We start from the raw sequence: 23,702 nt of genomic DNA, 5'->3' as shown, positions 1-23,702 counted from the left end.
TAAGAAATTTGGACAGAAAGACACTTTTTTAAACTTAGAGAAAATAAATAGTTGCGTCTAAAAAAACTTGTTAACGCGAAAATCGATTCTATTCACGCTTACAATTTTAACCTATCGGGGGATACCGCAAGTCACCACAAGAAAACTTATAGTTACAAGACTGATACTCCGTATAGTCCGACTTTTTGAAGTCGGTTAAGAGTGGTCGGTAAGTATAGGTACTTAGCAAAAACTCGATGTGCGTAAAATGACCCAACCAAAAGTATGACCAATCAACTGAGCGTTTTTTTAAGCTGTACATAATTATATTTACTTAATTGTATTTAAATCAGATTAACTACTTAAAATGAGACTGAATTGGTAATTTATTTTGAGTACGCAAGTACTCCTTGCACGGGCCACACCTCGCAAAGCGTAGCCAATAATAGGTACTTATTTACACTGAATAGCAAGGATGTCTCTTGACCAAAAATCATTTTAATCATTTATCTAACAATGCAACGCGTGCTTTAATAGAGCTATACCTAAGGCAAAAGTAGAGCGGAATAGTTCTTGATAATAACATCATCTATGATTGGTTGGAAATAGCGTAACTTTAATTAAGTTTTTAAACCCCGGTAACGTCATTTTATGCAGCTTTAACGGGATATACCTACCTACCCGTTTAAACTGAGGTCCGTTTATCCAATCCACAACAAATAATTTAACTCGGCGCCAAAAGCGACTGTCATCTGCCCTGCCAATGACAGGTTAGGTCACATGCTTCCCGAATTATCTGCCGTATGAATTTCCTCCTACATTAATGCAAAAAACAACTTTAAAAACTTCGTTGTGTAGATAATGCAAAACACGTGTTTTCCCACTGGATATAGAAATCGCATAGGTCACCAATTCCCATAACGGCCTCCGTGGACCAGTGGTTTGAGCGTTGGGCTCACGATCCGGAGATCCCAGGTTCAAATCCCGGTGGGGACATATCACAAAAATGATTTGGTGATCCCTAGTTTGGTTAGGACATTACAGGCTGATCATCTGATTGTCCGAAAGTAAGATGATCCGTGCTTCGGAAGGCACGTTAAGCTGTTGGTCCCGGTTACTACTTACTGATGTAAGTATGTAGTCGTAACATTAGCCATGTCGGGGGTCTTTGGCGGCTCAATGGTAACCCTGACACTAGGGTGGAGGAGCTTGGTAATCCACCTCACAACCTAGATGATAGAAGAAGACCATTTTCCATGTACCTTTAATACGCTTGTCTCTGTATAATTGCTTCTTTTTGATCCAATAAAGTATATATATTCTGTATTGTTTAAAACCATAAAATGTGTTTTTCTGTACTCCACAGCGGCGGGAGCTAGCTCAGACATGGGAAGTGAGCACTATTGCCTAAGGTGGAACAATCATCAGAGCAACCTGCTGGGAGTGTTCAGCCAGCTACTGCACGACGAGAGCCTGGTCGACGTCACGCTTGCTTGCTCCGAAGGTGCCTCCATAAGGGCTCATAAGGTCTGTATATTTTTATTCACCTTACATAAATAATTACCGAAAAAGCTTACAAGCGCGCCGAGGTGCGGAATTTTGTATGAAATCTCAAACACCGATTTTAAAAATACGTCCCATCTTAAACAAAAAAGAAAACCTTAAAAACGGATTACGGGCGCGAGTTTAATTAAAGTTTTACTAGTTGCGTATAAAACCGAGCAGATCCCAGAAAGGTCTAACCCCCTTGAGATCACATATTTCTTAATCGATAATTTCTTAGCTCTAGTTTCAAAAATGGAAATTGTTTGATCTCAAACAATTTGCTGCTCTATCTAAGAGGGTTTATTGGAATAAAGTAGTTCCTACTTATTTTCATGACCACGAAATCGAGCTTTGTTACTTCAGTGATACAATAACGTCCCGCGATTCGATTCAGAAAGCAGTGAACACGACAACGCGTAGTAGCTATCGTTTGGTTAGATATGCAGTATTGAAATGCAAACAAAACCTTGTCGCGGAAAAGCGTTGACGGTTATCGCCAGACTACGTGCGTAGCAACGGTAGCAACGCGATCGAAATCGCAGCGCACATATAACCGACACATGATTGAATCCGCGCGTCGAAGGTCGTTTCGTATGCAATAGCAGGCACACTGCAAAAAAAATCCAGCCAGACGTCTATTTACTTAAAGACCGACTCTAAATATATTATTTGCGTCTCTAAATATATACGTACTTACTTATTTATTATTAGCCATTACATCTTTTGTAGTCTATTGTTGCAGAATTAATATTTACGTGAATACGTATTTTACTAATATTGGATTTTATATCTAAGACCGTATCATCAGCTCTATCAAAATTCAGGTTATTATGAGGATACGTCTTTGGATTTATTTTTTTATGCACTTTTTCAGATGTTTTTCCATAATCTATTTAGTATAGGTAGATAAGTATAGTAAGTTACGAAAAGAAAATGTTTGGGTTTCCGTTGTTTTCAAAGCTGTAAAATATATAACCTACTAACACACATTATGTCGCATGAAGTAGGCAGGTAAGTATACAGGGTGCTAGTGACATCGTAACGAAAACGAGAGATGAATCATGAGCTGAATCATCTCCCTCAGTATTCGTTACGATGTCACTAACACAGGTCCCCAAAAAGTAAGGTAGAGTTTGAGTCAACCCGATTTCCGCTAAAACCTGAAACGAGAAAATTGTGCACGATCTTCTTTTGTCTTTTGTGTAAAATAGATCGATTTGAAGGATCGTCTTCACTGAGTCGTGTGACTCAATGAGGAAGAGAAAAGCTTACAATTCAAGAGACGTATGTGGGTACGTCAGAGAATAACTATAGACAGATGGAAAACGCTATAAGTACGGACAAAAGCGTGGTTATTAAGCTAATGAAGAATAATCGTATGACATGAACACACAATGATTTAAGTGTTAACATAACCTAAGCTATACCCAATTGGGGTAGTCAGAAGTACAATCGTATACCTAAGTTTCGGCTTTTTTGTTGTACCAATGTTCGATACCTAGTCAATTGTGATAGTGAAATTGCACCTATGAGAAATTAATATCTAATCAGTTCAAGTCCGGAATTGGGGATCGGGGAGCCCCCAGTTGGCTTTAGTGCGTAAATGTCGCATAACCTGCACATTAATCTAATTGTTAACTTGTGGTTTTCCAGGTTGTGCTTTCTGCGTGCTCCTCGTACTTCCGTTCGCTGTTCGTGGACCACCCGTCGCGCCACCCCATCGTCATCCTCAAGGACGTGGGCTTGGCCGAGTTGCGCACGTTGGTCGACTTCATGTACAAGGGCGAAGTCAACGTCCAGTACTGCCAACTGCCTGCTCTCCTCAAAACCGCTGAAAGTCTTCAGGTTGGTAGCTAAGTATTTTTTAAACGACTTTCAACGTTAAAAGTATTGCTAAATGGCTTTTAACCTCTCATATGCCGAGATACCAGACACAATAGGTAGATTTTACATTGTGTCTGGTCGAGATCCGCGTTCCGGCGTTCGAAAGATTAATTAAAACGTTTTCGCACAAGAACGTAGAGTCTAGTAATCATTTCTAACGTTAAACAATATTATGACAAATATTTTGGTGCGAACGACCTTTGTGTTTTGTGGTGCGTAAATAAATATCTACATAAATGTCTTTGTTGAAACTCACGAGTTCAAGTAATGTCTAATGGTAAACAGTGGCGGCGCCCTGTATGATTCGCCTCATTAGGATATGTACATAAATAAGACTCCTAAAATGTTATGCCTACTATGCCTATTTATTATAGTTACAAGCTAAATATTCTTCATTGTAGGTCAAAGGATTAGCTGAAATGACGACGTTAAGCGCAGCTGGTATCGATTCGCGAAACGTCCCGGAACCAATGGAGGAGTGCCAACCACTCGACGCGACTAAGGAGTGTCCAGAACACATGTCACACGAGAGATTAGAAGCTAGAGAATCGCGGGACAAAGATGAGAGGCAGGCGAAGGACCCACGCGACAGGGAAAACAGAGATAATCGTGACAGAGAAAGTCACAGTCACAGTCGAGAAACCCGTGAGACACGGGACTCGCATAGAGAACAAAAAGAACCCCGGGACTTAAGGTCACCCCGAGACTTTCGGGAAACTAGAGAATCGAGAGAGCATCGTGAGCTCAGAGAGCCTCGTGATCTGCGGGATCACCGGGACTCGCACTCGAGAGACATGCGGGAGACGCGCGAGCGAGACATTCGAGAAGCTCGCGGAGAGGCTCGAGAAAGTCGGGATCCGAGAGAGGTCCCAGAAGCCTCTCCCCCTAGAATGTCGCCGTTACTCTCAGTGCGGCGATTTAGAACTGAAACTAGCATGGAAACGCTAGCGCCCACGCATCCTCCTATCCCAAAAGACGAGCCGCCCGACGAGCCGATGCGGCCGTCGTCGCCTGAAGACGATGCCGTCTCAATAAGATCTAACGGGGCACAAAATGATAATAGCGTTGGTAAGACTATTTTAATCACTTTCCTATTAGCAAGTAAGTAGTGACTTTGTTTATGAAAGATTGGGAAGTTTGCCAAAATATAAATAATAGCTCACGATAGAGATAAGGAAATGAGAAGGCAGGTGTCGCCTATGCAGTGTTAGGTAGGTAAGTACTAATTAGTACTTGTACCTAGGTAGGACCTACTTACCTATTCTCGATTCAAACTAAGTAGGTACCTACCTATTAATAATGTAACACACCACCTACCTACATAATATATAGCAATATTTATTACACATTTTGAACATATTATCTATAACATTGTTTGAAGGATTTTGATTTTTAGTAATGTAAAGGACCGTACCTCAGGATTACATAATAGTTACCTACTAAGTACTAGTACCGTGTACTGGGGGCTTAACGAGCTCTTTGTGAATGAATTGCCAATTTCATTCATGTCAATTCATTCATTGGTTCCTTCTGTCAATGTCATTCATTCATGTCATTGTGTCACTGTCAGTGTCAAAAGCTTGGTTGTTTGTTGTTGTTGACTGTGGGTTCAAAATCCTTTAGTAAAGATGTGTGTTACTAGTTTTGTAGGATTACGGATACAATTTCTCAGTGTTAATGTAATGTCCAATCTCAGTTTTGTTACGTTTCAAATCTTAAAACATCGACGTTGGAAAGTAAGGTACATAACCTCAAAAGAGTAGTTACAACTTTAGTAGTTTATAGATTTGTAATTAAAGTACTTCTAAAGCCTCAGCTATAATAGGTTTCTTGTTTAAATTACAGGTATAAACATGACGATAAACAGCCACGGGGGGGTCCTCGGTCCGCCGTATTCACCAGTGGATCAGAGGCTGAGCGTCCTGAATGCCATGCCTCACCCAGCGTTAGTCCACCCGTCACATCCTGCGTTGTCAAGTCCAAGGAATGAGCCTATCGCCGGACCTTCTGGTCTTCCTCCAGTTCAACAAGTGCCCTTGGTATAATTTCTTTATTAGACACATAAAATCTTCTTGGTTTCTTGAGTATAACAGATTTTTGGCCATATTGAATAACAGATATTTTATGGAAGACATTTCTATTTAAAAAAGAAAGATTATTTTTAATTAATAAATGGCATTTGCAGATTTTATATTTTGCATTATCAGCCATTTTAAAATATTATATTTTTTTGAAAGTTGAATTTTTCAAAAAATTCATTGGAAGAAATGGAATGAAAATAAATACAAACAAAAATATAATAGAGAATTAAAATCGTCTTGTGCAATATTTGAATTTTAAATTCATTTGTGAATTTTAAATTTCATTTGTGTGTAACATGTACCTAGATACTAAATATAAAATTAGTTTTTAGTGCATAGGTACCACCTATACTGCTATTGCATAATTTGGGTAATTGTAAATTTCCCAGTCAACATTTAAACCCGAAAAGAGTTAGGTATTTAGTTTTTTATTTTTAAATTATGTTGTGAATCAATGACACCATAAACAATCATACCTGCATACTTTTTGTGTGCAGGTATGATTGTTTGTGTGTGTTCTCTTCTCAATGTGGTCAAATTGTCTAATTTCAGTCACTGAAGAAGGAAGTTGATTGGGAACGCAGTAATGAAGACAAGGGTGGTGAATCATCTTCAGATTACCGGCTTCATGAGTCTGTGAGTATGGAATGCTTTCTATTGGTGTAAATATCGGTGTTGTAGACTTGCTGTTTATAGTAATCACAATTTTCTTATTTTTCATTACTAATAATAATAATTGGTGCCAAAAATATTACTTTTTGTAATAATTTTACTCATGCTTCTTATTCTATTAAGTATGTAAAGTTGTGATTACTTGGACCATTTATGAATGCCAAAGTTTTCTTAAGTTGTCATTTACATACAAGTGATTAGAATATACTCAGCAAAATTATTGGGTGTTATTTCAATATAAGCTAGAATCTGGTTATAGTTTAATGTTACAAAGAGTGTACATATTTCGCCTGTATCATAAAATTCATGAATAAAATGAATGAATTGTGAATAAATTACTTTGACTTAGACACATGACTAAGAGTATATTAACAGAATTTTAAATACTTGAGTAGAAAAATATTTAACATTTATTTTAAATTTAAAACAAATTACGATGTAGTTTCATGATGTAAATAGATTTGATTAAATTTAAATTGACATCAAGTATATTTAGTTTAGCTTATCTTGATTACTATATGGATTGATGGCAGAGTTTTCTTGATTAGTATGTTGAGGATGTCTCCACTGTTTGGCTACTGTTGGTGTCTAGTCTATGTGTATGTACTGTGCATGCTTGTTTGATGTGCTGCGCTATTTTGAACATCGAGTACTATGCCTTGCTGTCAAGAAGTTGACCTTCATTTTTTTGGCCATCATTTTTTATATCCATTCATTTTGTTTGATATATATTTGAGCAGTATTTTATTTAAACTTTGGCCATATTGATGCGTACGTTATAGTGGAAGTCAGTGAAGTGCGCGCGCGTTGCTAAACAACAAGGCATTACGCGTAGCCGGCTCCCGGGTCACTCCTGCACATATTTCGGGCAAAAATGAGCGTCAACTTCTTATTTAGATAGTGGAAAATAAAAAAAAAACATAATGAGACTGCATCTCGATTTAGAAAGTAGTGGTAGAGTTAATGCACACAGTTTGGTCCGTATAGAACAAGAGAAAAAAGAAGTTGATGTTCTTTTTTGTCGTTGCAGGAGTACGAAGGGTCTGGTAGGGCGCGAGTTGAGGAGGGGGAGAGAGGCTACCCGTGCATACACTGCGGCGCCACGTTTCCGCACCAAAGCAAACTGACGCGGCATATACTGACTACCCATACTCTGGATACCCTGAAGTACAGGGACGCCATCCTGGGCCGGCCGATGGGACTGCCTATGATCAGCCAATTTAGCGAGCCGTCTTATATGGGCATGCCGGCCGAAGAACCGCCTATAGACTTGGATATCGGGCCTGTGGAGCCCGGGAACGTGGTGCTGTGTAAATTTTGCGGCAAGAGTTTTCCGGACGTGTCCTCACTAATCGCGCACCTGCCTGTGCACACGGGGGACCGACCGTTCAAATGTGAATTTTGTGGGAAGGCGTTTAAATTAAGGCATCATATGAAGGATCACTGTAGAGTTCACACAGGTACGTTCTTCCATTACTATTTCATATAATTTAAATAAATTCTTGAACACTCCGTGTTGACTTGTCTTAAAAAGTTATAGAGCAACATGGACCTCTAAAAAAGTAGATTAAAATTAACTTTCAACATATTACATAGTTTGTGATTTGTGAGTTGCAAGTGAAGCTAATAAAGGTGTGTTAAGGAGATGTTATGGTGTGAATTTTCAGGTGAGCGGCCGTTTCGGTGCGTGCTTTGCGGCAAGACGTTCTCGCGGTCGACAATCCTGAAGGCGCACGAGAAGACGCACTACCCCAAGTACGCGCGCAAGTTCCTCTCGCCCAGCCCCGTCGACACCGAGGAGGAGAGCCCACACCAATGAGCACCGAGTGCTTCTAGTGCACAATTAGCCTATGAATATTTTATTAGCCAATAATACACATTATTGGAAATAGTCAATGTTGAGCGAGAAGTGGTAGTCGAATGAACAAACGGAGGACAATATGTTGTAATTAGTTAAGAATGTGATTAAACGCCGCAACTGTGATCTGAATGATATGAATAATATTTGATATTTCACTAATAGATAATTGTCAAACAAAAGTTGTTAGTACTTCGATTATTTTGGGGATGAACTCTTTTTTTCTCCGTTTCGTTTGCTTGTTCCACGTAAATGATCAACTTTAGGTGCTTTCTTTACGCTTTAGATGGTAATACACAGCTCATGTGCGGATGAGTCCTTAGACGGCATAGCCAAAGTTTAGCTAAGGAAGTGAAACTTCTTTTTATCATTTCTTGTAGCTCCACTGGGAGAAACCACAGTTATTGCTTTCTGTTAAACTCCGTGTGAATAAATTGCTGTGTCTCATTATTTGCTCTCGTTGTGGTGGCCATTTCAAAGATTTTAAAAACACTAAATTAAGAAATTGTAAAATATCATTCGTTTAGAGCTGACATAATCGTTTAGAGTCTCGCATATTTATTGTAGTTCATCTCTCAGAGTTGATTTTTAAACCAAATTTAAAGATTAATGATGAGTGCTTTAATGACATATTATTAGAGACCATACAGAAATGCACTCAGAATAGTTGGTAATGATTAAAGAGTTAGGGATTTGAGATTTTTACTAATTTTATGTCTTTCGAAGTTAACGAAGCACGCTCCCCTGAGATAATACAAAAAGCAATATTACGACATATAATGTAAATAACATATAGTTTGATAACGTCGAGTTTTTAGAAAATGTATTAGAATTAACGCTTCATTAGCTCCGTATGGGTATCATGGGGAGAGTCGTGGAAGTGTGATCATGGGAATCAAAGCTTTAAGCAATATTTCACTTTTATCCGATCACTATGCCTCTGTCCCAAACCAGCACACTTTATATAAGTACGTTGTTTTACAATTGCAGAAATTTATGTATAATAGAACAAAACACTAGGTGATTATAATTAAATAGTTCAATAAGTAACATAATATATTATAATGTGTATATTATTTAATTTCGTCCTTGATGTTTGGGAACTAGAGGCATAGCAAAGTCTATAACATATACACGAACTTTTCTACCTATTTTCGTACTACAGATTGCTTTATGATTATTTGGATGTTTCAGATACTTTGTTCATGCTCGTCGTTCACTGTTGTCCGATCGGCATACGAAGCATTTGAAATGTCCTCACGATTGGTGTGTTCAACAATTAGTAAAATAATAATCCAACAGAGTCAAATACAGGGATATTTTATGGATGGTAATGCTAATTTTATAACGACACCGCAGTTTGTTTTCATACGCCTTCGACAATAGAAAGTGTTCCTTGTACTTATCTCCCGTCATACGTTCGTCTGCACTACAGCCGGGAAATATTAAAGCTTTGATTTGAACTGGATGTTGGCTCACTTTAGTATGTAATTTTCATTAATACTGTTTTAAAATATTTGACTTGATTTGCTGCCGATACTCACTGGACCGTACGTTTTATAGAGCTAGTTGGAAATATCGGTGTCGTCTGTATTGGGCATATATCATTTAAATTAGTCGATAGAAAAGCCTAATAATTTAATATTTTGGATAGTACATATCAATATTTGAATATCTAGAAATGTGATGTTGTTTTTACACCTATTTTATTATTATTGGTAAAGCATTTCGAAACATACTTAGTCAAAATTTATCATAATATATGTGGGGCTTAAGTTGAATGAACGTTACAATGGCTTTTAGATATTTAGTAATTATTTTTTGGATATATCTAAACAAAGTATTTTGATAGATTAGAAAAGATCTGTGATATAATGTAAAAAGTAAGGAACTATGTTGGGGTGTAAGAATTTCGATCTCAATTTGTGATTTGGATTACTTAGGATTTCTTAAACTTTGAAATTTTTGTCATTTGAATTAACATCTTAATAATACCTTGTCTTATGGCGTTAAGTAGGGTAAGTAACATTTTGGAAAGTATCTAACCTCATTGAATTGAGCAAAATTTGTATGTTAAGAAAAATATTGGAATAATATAAGTAAGTATTCAAAATATATTTACAGAGTAATTCGATCTCACGAATAAAAAATATTTAAGTTTTAGAATTAAGAATGCATTGCATTGTTCTGAAAACACTTCTAATTTACGACAAAAGTACAATTCTGGAATAACATTGGTAGCAATATTCTTGTTTAGTTTTATATTCATTTTGGGTTTATTAATACCTAACATTCCGAACTGATTTCTGCGGCGGCAGATCAATATCCTACTAATATCGCATAGATCGTTAATTATGTGCTTCTATAACTTATGCTAGTTAAATCATTGAAATTATTAAACTTATCAAAATTCTTCCTTTCTATTATGGTTTTGTACGGTGTCGGTGGGTGCTGCAGCATATCAATGTGTTTTGTTGGAAATTTAAGATTTGTGCTGTGTGTAGTATCCTTAGGAAGCTCTTCCAAGCACGTGGTAAGGTGTGTAGGTCGCGTTAGGCAAGTACCTACAGTACGTGTGAGACGGTCGTTTCAAATGTTATCATGCTGCATGCGTAGTGGATGAGAGCGCACCATGAAACTGCAAATAACACATTCCATATTAAATTGATGTTTAAATTTACTTAAAATATCTGTAAAATAAATAAATCTTATTTACCTACCGTTTTATGAAACTTGTTGTTTAAGTAAGTTTTTAATGTTCACAACCATATCTATCTGTATGATTTAAAATGGTTTTGTCTGAAATTTTATTTTTTGAAATAAGTATTAGTGAATTTATTGAGAATAAGAAATAAATGTTTTCACAATAAAGTCAGGCGTTGGTCTACATAGAACAGCGAGGCCTTGTACATGCATTTTAGAAGATAGATTGGTAGATGCGCTACTCCCCGGAGCTGAATGTTCGGACTGTTTGAAGATGTCAAAACATTATGTACTTACGTAATTTTAATATTCATAAGAGGTACAAAATGTTGTTATTTGAAAAGCTGCACTCTTTAAGTTTTGGAGTCGAACGTTACCAAACTTGATAGCAATATTGAAACCTTATTAATGTTCCTCTTCTTATTTTAAGAAAGATTGAATATTTACAATTTACAGAAATAAATAAAATATCAATAAATAAAGGGTTAAGAATAATGCGAATTAACAAATTTGTACGAGTTTTTAATCGAAATAGTTTTATAATAGAACAGAATGCAGTTTAAATATTTTGTTTCCTAACATTGAGAGGTAATATTTATTAATAGAAATATATTTGTATGTAATGTGTACATATAATATATATGCGCGAGTTGTTATTGATATGTAGTGCACAAGCAATAGATTATACGACCTCCAAGTGCAGTTATTCAAATTTTAACATTTGCAATTTGTTGTCACGTCCCTGCAGATTTTCACGCTGTTAGCACAAATAAAATAACTATATTATATTACAATAATTTCAAATTTATATAAAATATTTATTTCTTAAAATACCAAGCATGATAACCCTTAAGGAAACACTAGCACGAAATAATTTAGTGTTGACATAGATACAACGTAGAATCATTTTTATAACATAAATTGTGACCACAGTTTTGTATTTAGAGTGCCTCTTGCCTATATAAGACTTATATAAAGGCTGCAGATCACGGAATATACATAGATTATGTAGTGAACGATCTATAGGGAAAAACTTGTAATTTTATGGTGAAAATTGTAAGTTGCGTTATGATATGCGACTTGCGCATGATTTGTGTTCCCCTAGTTCGGTAATGACGTCACGTCCGTCACCGCAGCCAGCTGACGGTAGACGCAGTGATGGTCCGCCCCTCCGCAGCTAGCGCATTCCAATCTCGTAACGTAATCACCACCATCTATGTTACAAATAGTGCAAAATTATTTTTATGACAAATGTTACAACAAGTTCGTTCGGATAGTGTTAAGTAGTCGTTAGGTTGTGTCCACAACGCGAGGCAGTGACAGACGTTGGTTAATTATTGTACTCGTAATTAACTTACCATTTTTAAGTGGCATACCTATACATTATTATATGTAGAACTTACATTGCAAGTTTTCTAAGTTCCTGTAGTTGTATTAATTATTGTATATTGGTACAATTTGTTTTAATTGTAACGTGTTTATTATAAATTATTTAGATTTAAATTTTCTTGTTCGTTATTTGTATTGACATAATACGCGAGCGATGTCCGTGCGTTAAATTTACCGCTTTGTATATCGAGCCTGTTTCTGAATCAGTGCGGGCACGGCAATTCTACGTCTGGCTTCGTATTATGCTACTAAAAGTAACAGTTGCATTAAGCACAAGTTCAAATAATGTAGGTCCGTTTAATTTATAGAGCTATAGTTGTTTCTTCGTCGAGGAAGCAATTATTATTTTTCCTTAAGCTGTTTTATTTAACATTCGTTGTTGACATTTTAGATTAGCAAAAATCTGTTTTGCCTTAACATTATTAATATTTCATATTGTTATAACAAAGAGCAGTACAGTTTTGTTGAAAATAGTTACAGTAGTTATATCAAGCAGTTGAGAATTAAATCAGTATAATGTTTCGTCAATTGTGCAACAGTCTTAAACTGAGACCCGTCGCTGTTGATCATTGTAACTTTGAAACAAATATAAGCATATCATAGCTGTAAAAATACAATTTTGACAAATAAAAGCTCTACAATCATTACTCTTAGGGTTTTTGTAAAATTTTGAACCTTCTATGCATATAAGCAGGTATGTGTCGCCTTTAAAAAGCGTAATGAGCGACTTTCCAATCGATGTTCCCCAAACACCAGATAGATGGCGTTGTTCACTTTAACGTGATACTTACCTATTTTCTTGCTGGGGTACATAATTATTCAAAAATGTAATGTAATGGCAGAAGCATATATGAAACTAATTGTTGAACATCATTCTATACATAATCACAGTTATAATGTATAGAAAAATGTTGCTACCTATATTGCTTTTCTTTATTTTGATCAGAATAATAATAGGTAGAAGTTGTAATTGTACCTTGGTGTGATAAAAAGAGTCATCATTTATACCCAAAAACGAAGGTACAAGATGCATATGGCGGTTATCCATGAAATTAGAAGTACAAACGAAGAAGAAACTTAACAACGCCGTCTATCGTGTTTTTGGGGAGCACCGTTTGGAAAGTCCCTCATTTTCCGGACTTAGGTATGTATGTGGTATTGATGGTGTTGTGTTTGTGTTTCAGATGTGCCTGGACATGTCGTGCGGGGCGGGTGGGACGGGAGGCGCGGCCCTGGGCGCGGGGTTGGGGGCGCGGCCGGCGGCGCTGCCGCTGTGGTCGCCGCTGCTAGCGCTGCAAGCGTGCCGCCTGCGCCGCTACCTTAGCGACGATTGCATGGCCTACCAGAGCCGTCACATCCTGCACTCGGAGCGCCGCCGTTGCGGCGTCTGCCTCGCCTCCTTCCCGTCCACCTGGCTGCTGGAGCGCCACGCTGCGCTGCAGCACGCCTCGCAGGCCTCCTGCGACGACAAGCCCTTCGTCTGCGAGCAGTGCGGCCAGAGCTACCGGTACCGCTCAGCCTACGTGAAGCATCGCGAGCAGAACCACCGCGCGCGCCTTCCCGCCGACAAACTCTTCACCTGCGATGTTTGCGGCATGCAGTTCCGTTACCTCAAGTCTTTCAAGAAACATCGTCTCAATCACACGCTCGAGAGACTCCACACGAAGAACACGGACGCACCCGAGGGTGCCGACCAAGTTTCCAGCACTAACGAAGCTTTAATAGGTCAGTGCGGTGAAATGGACCTGTCAATGAAAAAGAAAAATCGAACTGAAGGGACTCCGCCCATTGAAGTGATCCACGACGCCGAGCAAGACAGCACCGTTGACTCGAACGGTGCCACGGACTCTATTGTTACGGTGGACGACTCCACCGACTGCAAAACGGTGAATTCAGGTGCCGAGAGCGAGAGGAGGGACGACGACATACCCGACGAGCGGAGACGCGTGCCCGTGTCTTTCGCAAGCGTCAGCTCTATGGCGGACAGCTCTGAGAGCGAATCGCGGGGCGACAGTAGCAAAAACGAGAGCTCCAGTTCGCAATCCGGCATTCTGGGATTTCTACAGAACGACGACAGGCAGCGGGACAGGGAGAGGAGATTCGCGTGCCCCTTCTGCGGGAAGTGCGTGAGGTCGAAGGAGAACCTGAAGCTGCACGTGAGGAAGCACACGGGCGAGCGGCCGTTCGTGTGCCTTTTCTGCGGGCGCGCGTTCGGCGGCAAGAGCGACTTGACGCGGCACCTGCGCATCCACACGGGCGAGCGGCCCTACCACTGCGAGGCGTGCGGCAAGTGCTTCGCACGCGCCGACTACCTCTCCAAGCACCTCACCACACACGTGCACAACGCGCGCTGATCTCCTAGGGCCCCCGCGGCTAACGACACCCTCGTATAATAACAGTAAATGGGAATATTTTTTAAAGTTTTTAAACTTTACAACATAAATATAAATAAGCAGGTTTTATTAAAATACAGGACTTTCTTTTTGGAGTGACTTTTGTGTAGTCGACGACATAATTTTCTACTATGAAAGTATTGACTATTTTGTTGTAAAGCAATAATATACATTCTTATTACGGTGATTTGAACAATATTTTATTATGTGGCAAGACTTGAGCTCGAAGGAATGTGACATGAAAAATGGTAATGGCAGCTACCTAGTTCCTTAAAAAAATATATCATTTGAGGGATATGGCACCCATTTTGGATCAGACTTAGATCCCTAACTCCCTCCCTCGACTTAGCCTTTCTTTATAAGTCTCCAAATGTAATGAGTAGGTAGCATGAACATCTCGCATAACATTGTCTGTCTGCCAAAGCGCTCTCTAAAGAGAGCTTGGCGTGCTGTTAACCTTATAACATTACTTATGTGCAGATCACATTTGATTACGCTCTAATTCTGCTTACATTGGTGCTCGTAACTATTTTTGAATCAACCGACACGTTAACTAGGTAGTAAGCGGTGTGCCAAACGGTTTTAACTTACCCGTATCGCAATAGTCCTCTGATAATGCCACTTTTACATCGAGTCCCGTATTTCTTGGTGCGAACAGATAAGGTGCTGAGATTCGCGCTTCGTTATCAAAAATTGCCGGGAAGTTCGTTTTGCCATATTTTTGTACGTTTAATATTTTTAAGAATCGAAAACTCATTCCATTGAAGAGAAACTAGATAATTGGTAGTCGTGACGATAGGTAAGTAGGAGAATGCAAAAAGCTGTGATTCGTACGATTAAGACCAGTCAACAAGTTTTAGAACATCGAAAAAATGTTTTATGTAATTTAATCTAAAGTAATATTAATATTTAGATATAATTTAATTGTAGGTTTAAGGAGTCTCTCTGTGCCAAAATATGTACCTCATAAAATAAACATTGAAGTAGATAAATTAATTAACAAAGGTTGTTTGTAAACATTTTGTTTTATATTTCATCGTTATGTAATGGTACACGTTTAATAGATAATAGCGGCACCATATAACTAGAGGTATTTCGTTAACTGAAAGGATAACTTTAGCTTTTGTTCATATCTTTATTTGTTTCTAAAGGACAACTTCAAAATGTTATTAACAATAAACGTGTACCTAATATTTAAATGGTATCTAACAAACCAACCATTTTTCTTATTTTATTACATTTTTACAGGAAAACAGAATTATACACTCAATCTAATTTGTCTACTTTACTATCTAATTATAGACCGAGGCGTCTATGAACAATTTTCTTAGAGGAAAAAAACATAAGATTCGAATATTTTTCTTTCTTAGAATAATTTTAAAAGGATGGCTCGACAGTTGACTTAGGTGAATTAATCCGCAAAATATTTCACCCTCCGACGGAAACGTCACCCTCTTCTAGTTGGTAGGAGACGAATTATCAATGATACTATTATCGGATGAGTCGATACCTAGGTCATACGGGTGTAGTATTCGGCTAAAATAAAAATTAAAAATGCTTTTAATTTGGAATTATTACGATAATGGACACTCACGGATGATTCGTCTCCTAACAATTTAAAGAGGGTGACGTATTATCCAAGCATGAAATGTTTTGCGGATGAATAGTTACCTAACTCTAATAGTTACCTATAAATGAATCTTGAAGATTTTAATGTCTTGAATACTGCCACTCAACGGTCTATTTTTGGTTTCATCCATAACATTGCAGATTTGTGAAATAAATTATTTATTTATATATACCATATAAAATACTTTATTATATATTTGAAAAAAAAAATACTTGTCCGCAACGGAAACGGTACTATTTTTCGATATGTAAGTTTTAATTTAACATACCTACCTAATTGTATAACAATACGTATTATTTATTGTTCATTTCATCACACGAACGCGTGTTTCTATTTTTTTAATCGGCCTGTATATAAAGAAGAATAGTTTAACAAATGGTCAGTAAATTATAAATTTTCTGCGTATTTTTAAGGTAATATTTAACTTGCGGGCCAGTATTTTTATTATATTTACAGTGACGTGAATACCAACATAAGATCCTTCTAATCATAACAAATAAAATAGTGATGCAACGAAACTAGCTACAGAATATTTCAATGGAAATTATTAAAAAATCTATTTTACATCTGAATAAGTTGTTAAATATTTATAACAGACCATTCTTGGGTAAGGATTTTAACCTTTGTTTTTATTTTATTTGTTGATTAATTGTTATACATAGGACAGATTAATATAAATGTATGATATTTTATAATAAATTATAATATGACTTTGCCAGAGGGATATAAGTGAATAGGTAGTCGAAAACTTTTAGTATAAACGACAAGCAATACTCTGATTTTTATTTTTTTCTATCGAAATACTCTTAAGGGCATTACAGCGTGGATGCAAAAACTAGACACAGACTCAGTGCGCTAGAGGTATTTTCCGTGTTGGTTTTCGAATCCCTGTACATCGGTAGTGAGTGTTCTCTGAAAGAGACTAGATTATTTTTTATAATCCGGTGGATAGTTTTTGTGTTCACCTGTTTATACAAACATACCATCGAAGTAAATGTGTATAATGTAGATATTTCGCCATTACGTCAAATTTATAATATAAATATTATTCAAAATTGATGTTGACTGTTTTTATAATTATATCAGCTGTAGTTACTTGATGTTGTGGTGTAAATTTAGTGTCTTATATAGATTTAAGGTCATAAACCACTCAAAGTCCTCAGAAGTCTGCCCTCTACCTATAGCGTAAGTGTTGACTTGTTATTAATTTCACAAAGAAACCCGTTTTCATATTTGGAATAAAAGGTAAATTAAGACAATCCGGCGGCTTTGGGTGGTTCATTATTTTGGATTCTCGTAGTGTTAAAATTGGTGTGGTATTCTTTAAATCCGTTCATATAACATTAACTTTAATATTACACAGGTTCATCAGATACATGAATGTTCAGAGCACAGCATTGGTTTGTAAATAAATACGCAAGTGCTAACTGGTCAAATGTGATAAAATTAGAGTTTAAGTGAACGACATATATGTATTATCGGTTCATTTCAACATTGTAAAAAAATACTGGCGACATTTTCAGTAATTATTACAGATTTCTTTAAAAGTCGAGAGCTAGAACATATCTTAGATTTTATTTTAATGTGGACACAGACATAGGTGGTTTCATAGAGGAGAACATGCAACGTACGAACAATAATTGTTTTAACGACAACTGTGAGCTTAGGGCATTATTGTAAACTTATTTTATTTATACTTCGGAGGACTTCCAAGCGAGAGAGTTTTCGGAGAGTTAGGTAGTGATTATACTCACCGGATTGCTAATAATGTTATAACAACGCACAATTTTACCACTTTACAAAGCGTTTATATCTCCGTCCAATAATGTTATGTATGTGTTATGGTGTTTCGGTTAACTTTACTGATGTTTCTGAAACTTTAGAACTTTCTGCTGCCGATTGTGTGTATTGGATCTTAGCACGATTGCAAGATGTAATATTGCTATGTTATGCAGCTGACGCGTCAATTATCACCTAATGTCCCTCACAGTTTGTAACATAGCAGTGATCTGGTAAGACCACGACATTATTTTGTGTGTTTACATATTCTATTTCATTATAATTATAAGCACACGAAGCAGATAAACAATTGTGAGCAATACGGAAACAACGTTTAGTGACGAAGTAATTAGATGGAAGTCATCGTTAGAGGCTGAAATTGTTAGAAGAATAGGCGAAAACTTAGTTTATTGAATGTAGGAAATATAAAATTTCTATGGTGATTGCAATGATTGTGATATTACTATAAGTCGGGCAATGAACGATGTAGTGAAGGCAAGGCGCGAACGTACGAAGTCTCTCCAGAACCTAGCCAACGACGAACGAACGTAGACTGATTTTCAGGTAGAATAACATAGACCACGAGTTGCGCAGTCCGTAATTAATAATATGCGTATAGTTGTTGATTTCATAAATTTTAAAAGCCAAAACACTGTCTCAATAGTTAAACAAATAAAACAATAAGAGAATTATTTAATTTTTAAACATAACTTATACAGAATTTTTTATATACCAATATTACCAATTTTAAATTATTTTTCAGATGTATTGATTTTTATACATCTCCATATACAACAATGAATATAGGTAAGCGTAGTTATCGTAGATGGGTCTATTAACCGCGTGGTGCTACAATGTGTAATGATATGTGATAGAAACTGTTCTTCAGAGACATTTTATTTATTGAAGCTTCCATAGATAAGAGTTAAAGTTACATTACACTATGATAATATACATACAAGTCAGCAATAATTGGTAGTAAGGAATAATTTTATCCATATGAATAAAAAAGTGGGTTGGTCCTAATGTGTCCATTACAATCACAAACCAAAGTACTACAATAATATTGGTGACGTTCGGGAAGCTTTGGTGGATAACTTTTTAATAAATTATTTTACAATCTGGTGTCAACCAGGATCGTCATTGGAATATAGGCCTGTCCTCTGGATAGTCACACTTTGAGGAGTCCTGATGATGTGAACCATGGTAATAACATGGAGACACTGTTAGATATGAAACTGAAAGTTTGAAATTTTAGGTTTCAACTTCAGATACTGTTTTCGCAAATTCAAATGCAATAAGTACTTAGTACGAATTTCAATCCATGGGTTATTGCATACGAATCTACTAATTTTGGTTTTTGAAAGTATCTCATACCTACCTATAAGATGTATTTTTGTGCGAAAACAGATATCTCGTGTTGAAAATAAATAATAATTGTACAGGTGATGTTATTTTGGCCTTATGTATTATACATTTTTGTAATAAATTGTACGTAAAAAGGTCATTAAAATGTCGTATCTAAGTTATTCAAAAGAACACGGTTCTACACATTTTACAGGGTTTTTGTTGAAAAATTTGTACTTGGTTTATGTATTTGCATCATTTTAACCAGAAGCTAGTTGATAGTACATACCTACTGTTACATAAATATATTTTTTTTACTTGTATATTTCAGATAATTATTATTGTTACAGAGATAGTCTGTTTTATATTTTTAACACATTAACTTAAACATACTGTGTATTTCACGACTTTCGTTTACAGCGTAATAAACTTGCCTCTGGTCCATTTATTTCAGATATCTTGTCCATTGTCCAAATTAACTTAGGCATAGTTCCATATTTTGGATGTATATTATACCATGATCTAAATTAAATGCTATTGTGTATATTATTTCATTTAATATCGATGTGCAAAATTATAGTAAATGTCTTGGATCTCTAAAAATAAAAAAAAGACAAAAATACTTTACGAAATTTCTAAATGTGCAATAAATATGTGTGTTGTAGTGTTACCATTAGGCGTAAAATTTTAGCTAGGAAAATATAGTTACCGACACCTGAGAACAATTAATATATTGTTCCCTTTAAATATTGTACGAATGTTTAATATTGCAATGATCTCATCATTATAAGCTATGGGTAACTATATTTTTAAAGCAATTAAATGAATATTTGGCACTTTAAAAAAGGCACATTTTCCTATTATAATTGAAACAATGGTTTGAAAACGTGTTGAAGAAATGGATTTGTTGGTAATTAATTTCGTAATGAAATATATTTGTTTCATGAATTGATGTCTTTTTATTTATTAAGTATTCCCAAGAGTTGATTTATTTTTGGAAAATTATAAGAATACAGGAAAAACGTCAGTTTTGAAAAATATATATATTTATTTTTCTTAAAAGTTTTAACACAAATTTATTGTCATAATTGTACTTCCATTCAATACAGCCAATGCACAATTAATGAAGTACACCTGATAAATGTTTGGCATTATAGCCAACTTTATAATAACACTTATGTATCCATAACAAATGCATAAAATATATATATCTAACAGGAATGTAGCACCTTTATTAAATTCATTGTTGTCAAAAAGATTACTAATTACAAAACTACCCCTAATTGTAAAAACATATTTTTTGTATGCAATTTAAACGCTTGAAAATATTTCCCTAAACATTTTTAACATTATAAAAATATTAATAGATAGGTTCTATTTAAAGCCATTATTATAGAACAATTTCACCACTGTACAGCCTTGTCTGTCCAGTTTTACTCTGGCCAAGTACTAAAAGCTTTATGATATGAGACAAACCTATTAGCAATAAGTAACAAATAATAAAGAAATAAAAATATAGAAGTACCTATAAGAAAAGTACAGTTTTGAAACCTTTTCCAATTAAGTATGTGTGTTTTCAATCATGAAAATATTTTTAATTTGTAGCTTATAGCTTATTAGTAAAAATCATTATGGTATTAATTGAATCACAGTAAAGTGTAAGGCCTATAAGAATATCAGTAAGTATTCTTGTAAATCGCTAAGATGATACCATCTTTGATTTCAAAAATGTAAGCCATTTAAGGCTTTTTTGATCAGAAAATAAATTATACTTTTGTACAGATCATTACTATTTAGTTATAGTATACTTATTTAGGAAATAAAGGGCTAGGAAACAATTGATAATAAGTGAGTACCTACCTACAAAGGTTGAAGAACTGTCAGCTTATTCTACACCAATGGATTGGGGTGTCTATGAGTGGAGCAAAGTGTTATTGTTTCTTAATTGATTGTTGCACTGTGTCACGCAGTAGCTTGATTGTGGCTGCCTGATCCTGAGATCCGATTACTGCTGTACCAGACACTATCATGTTGGCTCCAGCCTGAAAACATTAATTAGACAATTAAAAAGAAAGAATAAAAGGAACTTGTAATGGTTGGTTTTAGTGTTAGACCCCATTAAATGGTCCATGTTATGGGCGATAGGCTGATCCCTTATCACCATAAGGTTCATCATATCCATCTTTGGACTTCGTATCAACAGTGGCTGCAAGTTGTCTTTGATTACTTGTGGCTCTGCCCACCCCATTAGGGATTACGGGCGTGAGTTTATGTATGTATGTATGTACCCCATTAAAAAAGCTTGATTAGATTGGCAGCACGTCAGAGCGCAAAAAGAAGAAAATATACTTGACAGCTGTCAATACAGTACTATTTTCATATGGTACAGGGCCTACAAATGCACAATGATGAATACAAATACAGCCAAAAGACTTAAAGATGATCTGTTTAAGTTTTGGCATAGCTGGAAATTACACTAGTAGCTCCTCACAGTAGGTTGTTCTTTGCATTACTTACAGTAGCACAGCATCCAATAGTTGCTGGTCCGACTCCACCATCAACTTCAATATCCAGCAGAGGGTAATTCTCTCTCAAATATTTGACCTTTGCCATTTGATTCTCCATAAACTTCTGTCCACCAAATCCAGGCTCAACCGTCATAATAAGCACCATGTCTGCTACATTAATGTATTTTTCTACTTCAGTCACTGGAGTACCAGGTTTGATTGCAACTCCCGCCTGACAGAAAAAAATTTTGAAAACATTTGTTTCAATTTAAACTAATTTAATCATTATATTTTATTCTCTATTAAAATTTTAGTAAAACAACAGCATTTTTCAATTCAAGTATAAGATTTTAGAAATATCATGATCGTCTATTGCTTTTGAAACACTAAACAATAGATGATTTATACAGTCTCTAGGAAACATTTTTTTTTTTCGGTAAGGTAAGTATATAAGTATCACTAAATGTTCGGCAAACTTTTAATTACTCTTAGCTATTAAACTTTAATTACAAACATAATATGATGTAGTTACCTTCATCCCACTTTCTTTAATTTTCCTACAGACTTCTTCAACATTGGTGATTGGTTCAATATGGAATGTATATTGGTTCACACCTGCATCAGCCATAGGTACAATCCACTGGAAATTAATACATTTTTATCAACACAATGATATAGTAGAAATTGACAAACAGATCACATCCTACTAAAATGATAGCTTTATTAGGGCTAGTAAATTTATTTGTGCCTCTGCTGGCCCAACATCCTGTAAATTTGTGTATAACTTTATGACAAAAATAATAAAACTTTTTTTTTTTTTTTTTATTTATTCATTCATTACAAAAGATATTATAAAATTCTTACATTACGACACTGAAACCCATAATGCATACCTGTTCAGGCTTAGAAACCATCATGTGTGTCTCAAAAAAAGCACCCTTTATTTTAGAACGAAGGCATTTCACTATGGGGTGTCCGAAAGTCAAATTGGGCACAAAATGACCGTCCATCACATCTAAATGCAAGTAATCTGCACCATTATCAAGCAATTTTTGAGATTCTTCGTACAGTCTTGATAAGTCTGAGTTGAGGATCGAAGGTCCGATCATGGCTTTCAGGTTACGACTCATTGCTTTTCTTGTTACTAAGTATACTATTTATCTAAAATATTCCAGAACACACTGCGGTGCACTAAGAACAAGAAAACACGTCGGTTTTAACAGTTTTAAAAGTTTTGTTCGAGGTTATACGCACTTGCCGCTTATCAAACTATCAACAAAATAACAAAACGTTCCAGTTCCAAGTTACGTACGTTATATTGAGTCCGGTTAATGTACATCCACGTAATGTACGACCTGATAATCCGTGTACATAACAATGTACACGGAATACGTGCGTGTACAATCCATGGTCGGGAAATATTGGCTGCGAATTATCAGTCCGTACACGGATTGCCCATCCGTGTAATGTACATCCAAATAATTGGAAGCCAAGATGGCGGCCACCTATTCTATCAGCCAATCAGGGGTCAGTATCATAGACACAAAACTCCATTGCTATGCGTCGTTTTAATTAGTTAACCGTGTAGCTACATTAGGCAATTTTTTATTATCATAATGTTAGACAAGGACAAAATATAGGCCCAATAGTGCCCTCAGCTTTATTTGTTGAAACCGACCACATTATATGGCTTTTTGGCGGGAACGGAAACGGTACGGCTGCTTTCTTCATTGAATAATCTAAATAATTAATACGAAATGGTGTTTAATGGTCGCATTAAGTTAGTCGGAAAACATTGGCGATAGTTTTATTATATCTGAATATTTAATAAACGAAGTGTACCTACCTATTTTCGCTTCGTTCCATACTTATTAATTCGTTTCTTTAATTCGGACTTTTTTTTTTGTTTCTTTAATTAGTTTATGCGGACTTTTG

At 36.0% G+C, this 23,702-nt stretch overlaps 2 protein-coding genes across 3 annotated transcripts in view; one reads left to right on the top strand and one right to left on the bottom strand.

Moving 5' to 3' along the window:
- Window positions 1-20,208, top strand: part of LOC126369497 (uncharacterized) — a 46,990-nt gene extending 26,782 nt beyond the window's left edge. For both annotated transcript variants that reach the window (XM_050013937.1, XM_050013938.1), the window contains exons 2-7: window positions 1,346-1,506; window positions 3,178-3,369; window positions 3,810-4,476; window positions 5,254-5,447; window positions 6,042-6,125; window positions 13,296-20,208. In XM_050013937.1, coding sequence (XP_049869894.1) covers window positions 1,366-1,506; window positions 3,178-3,369; window positions 3,810-4,476; window positions 5,254-5,447; window positions 6,042-6,125; window positions 13,296-14,465 — 2,448 coding nt within the window. In that variant the 5' untranslated portion in view covers window positions 1,346-1,365 and the 3' untranslated portion in view covers window positions 14,466-20,208. The remainder of the gene's footprint in view (window positions 1-1,345; window positions 1,507-3,177; window positions 3,370-3,809; window positions 4,477-5,253; window positions 5,448-6,041; window positions 6,126-13,295) is intronic.
- Window positions 20,209-20,288: 80 nt separating this feature from the next.
- LOC126369538 (ribulose-phosphate 3-epimerase) lies at window positions 20,289-23,078 on the bottom strand. Its single transcript, XM_050014023.1, has 4 exons — window positions 22,661-23,078; window positions 22,300-22,407; window positions 21,778-21,999; window positions 20,289-21,302 (listed from the first exon to the last, which is right to left on the bottom strand). Exons 1-4 carry the CDS (start codon window positions 22,895-22,897, stop codon window positions 21,192-21,194), a joined length of 678 nt encoding a protein of 225 aa, XP_049869980.1. The 5' UTR covers window positions 22,898-23,078; the 3' UTR covers window positions 20,289-21,191.
- Between the last annotated feature and the right edge of the window lie 624 nt (window positions 23,079-23,702).

This window comes from Pectinophora gossypiella, chromosome 9 (genome assembly GCF_024362695.1).
Source record: "Pectinophora gossypiella chromosome 9, ilPecGoss1.1, whole genome shotgun sequence".
NCBI lineage: Eukaryota > Metazoa > Arthropoda > Insecta > Lepidoptera > Gelechiidae > Pectinophora > Pectinophora gossypiella.
The sequence above is the reverse complement of the archived record's forward strand: the minus strand, read 5'-3'. Positions and strand labels throughout refer to the sequence as shown.

Coding starts and splice junctions, on each gene's coding strand:
- LOC126369538 (XM_050014023.1), bottom strand. CDS start 22,897: ATGAGTCGTAACCTGAAAGCCATGATCGGACCTTCGATCCTCAACTCA. Junction 22,408..22,660: donor TGGTTTCTAAGCCTGAACAG/GTATGCATTATG, acceptor ATTAATTTCCAG/TGGATTGTACCTATGGCTGA. Junction 21,303..21,777: donor CTATTGGATGCTGTGCTACT/GTAAGTAATGCA, acceptor TAATGTTTTCAG/GCTGGAGCCAACATGATAGT.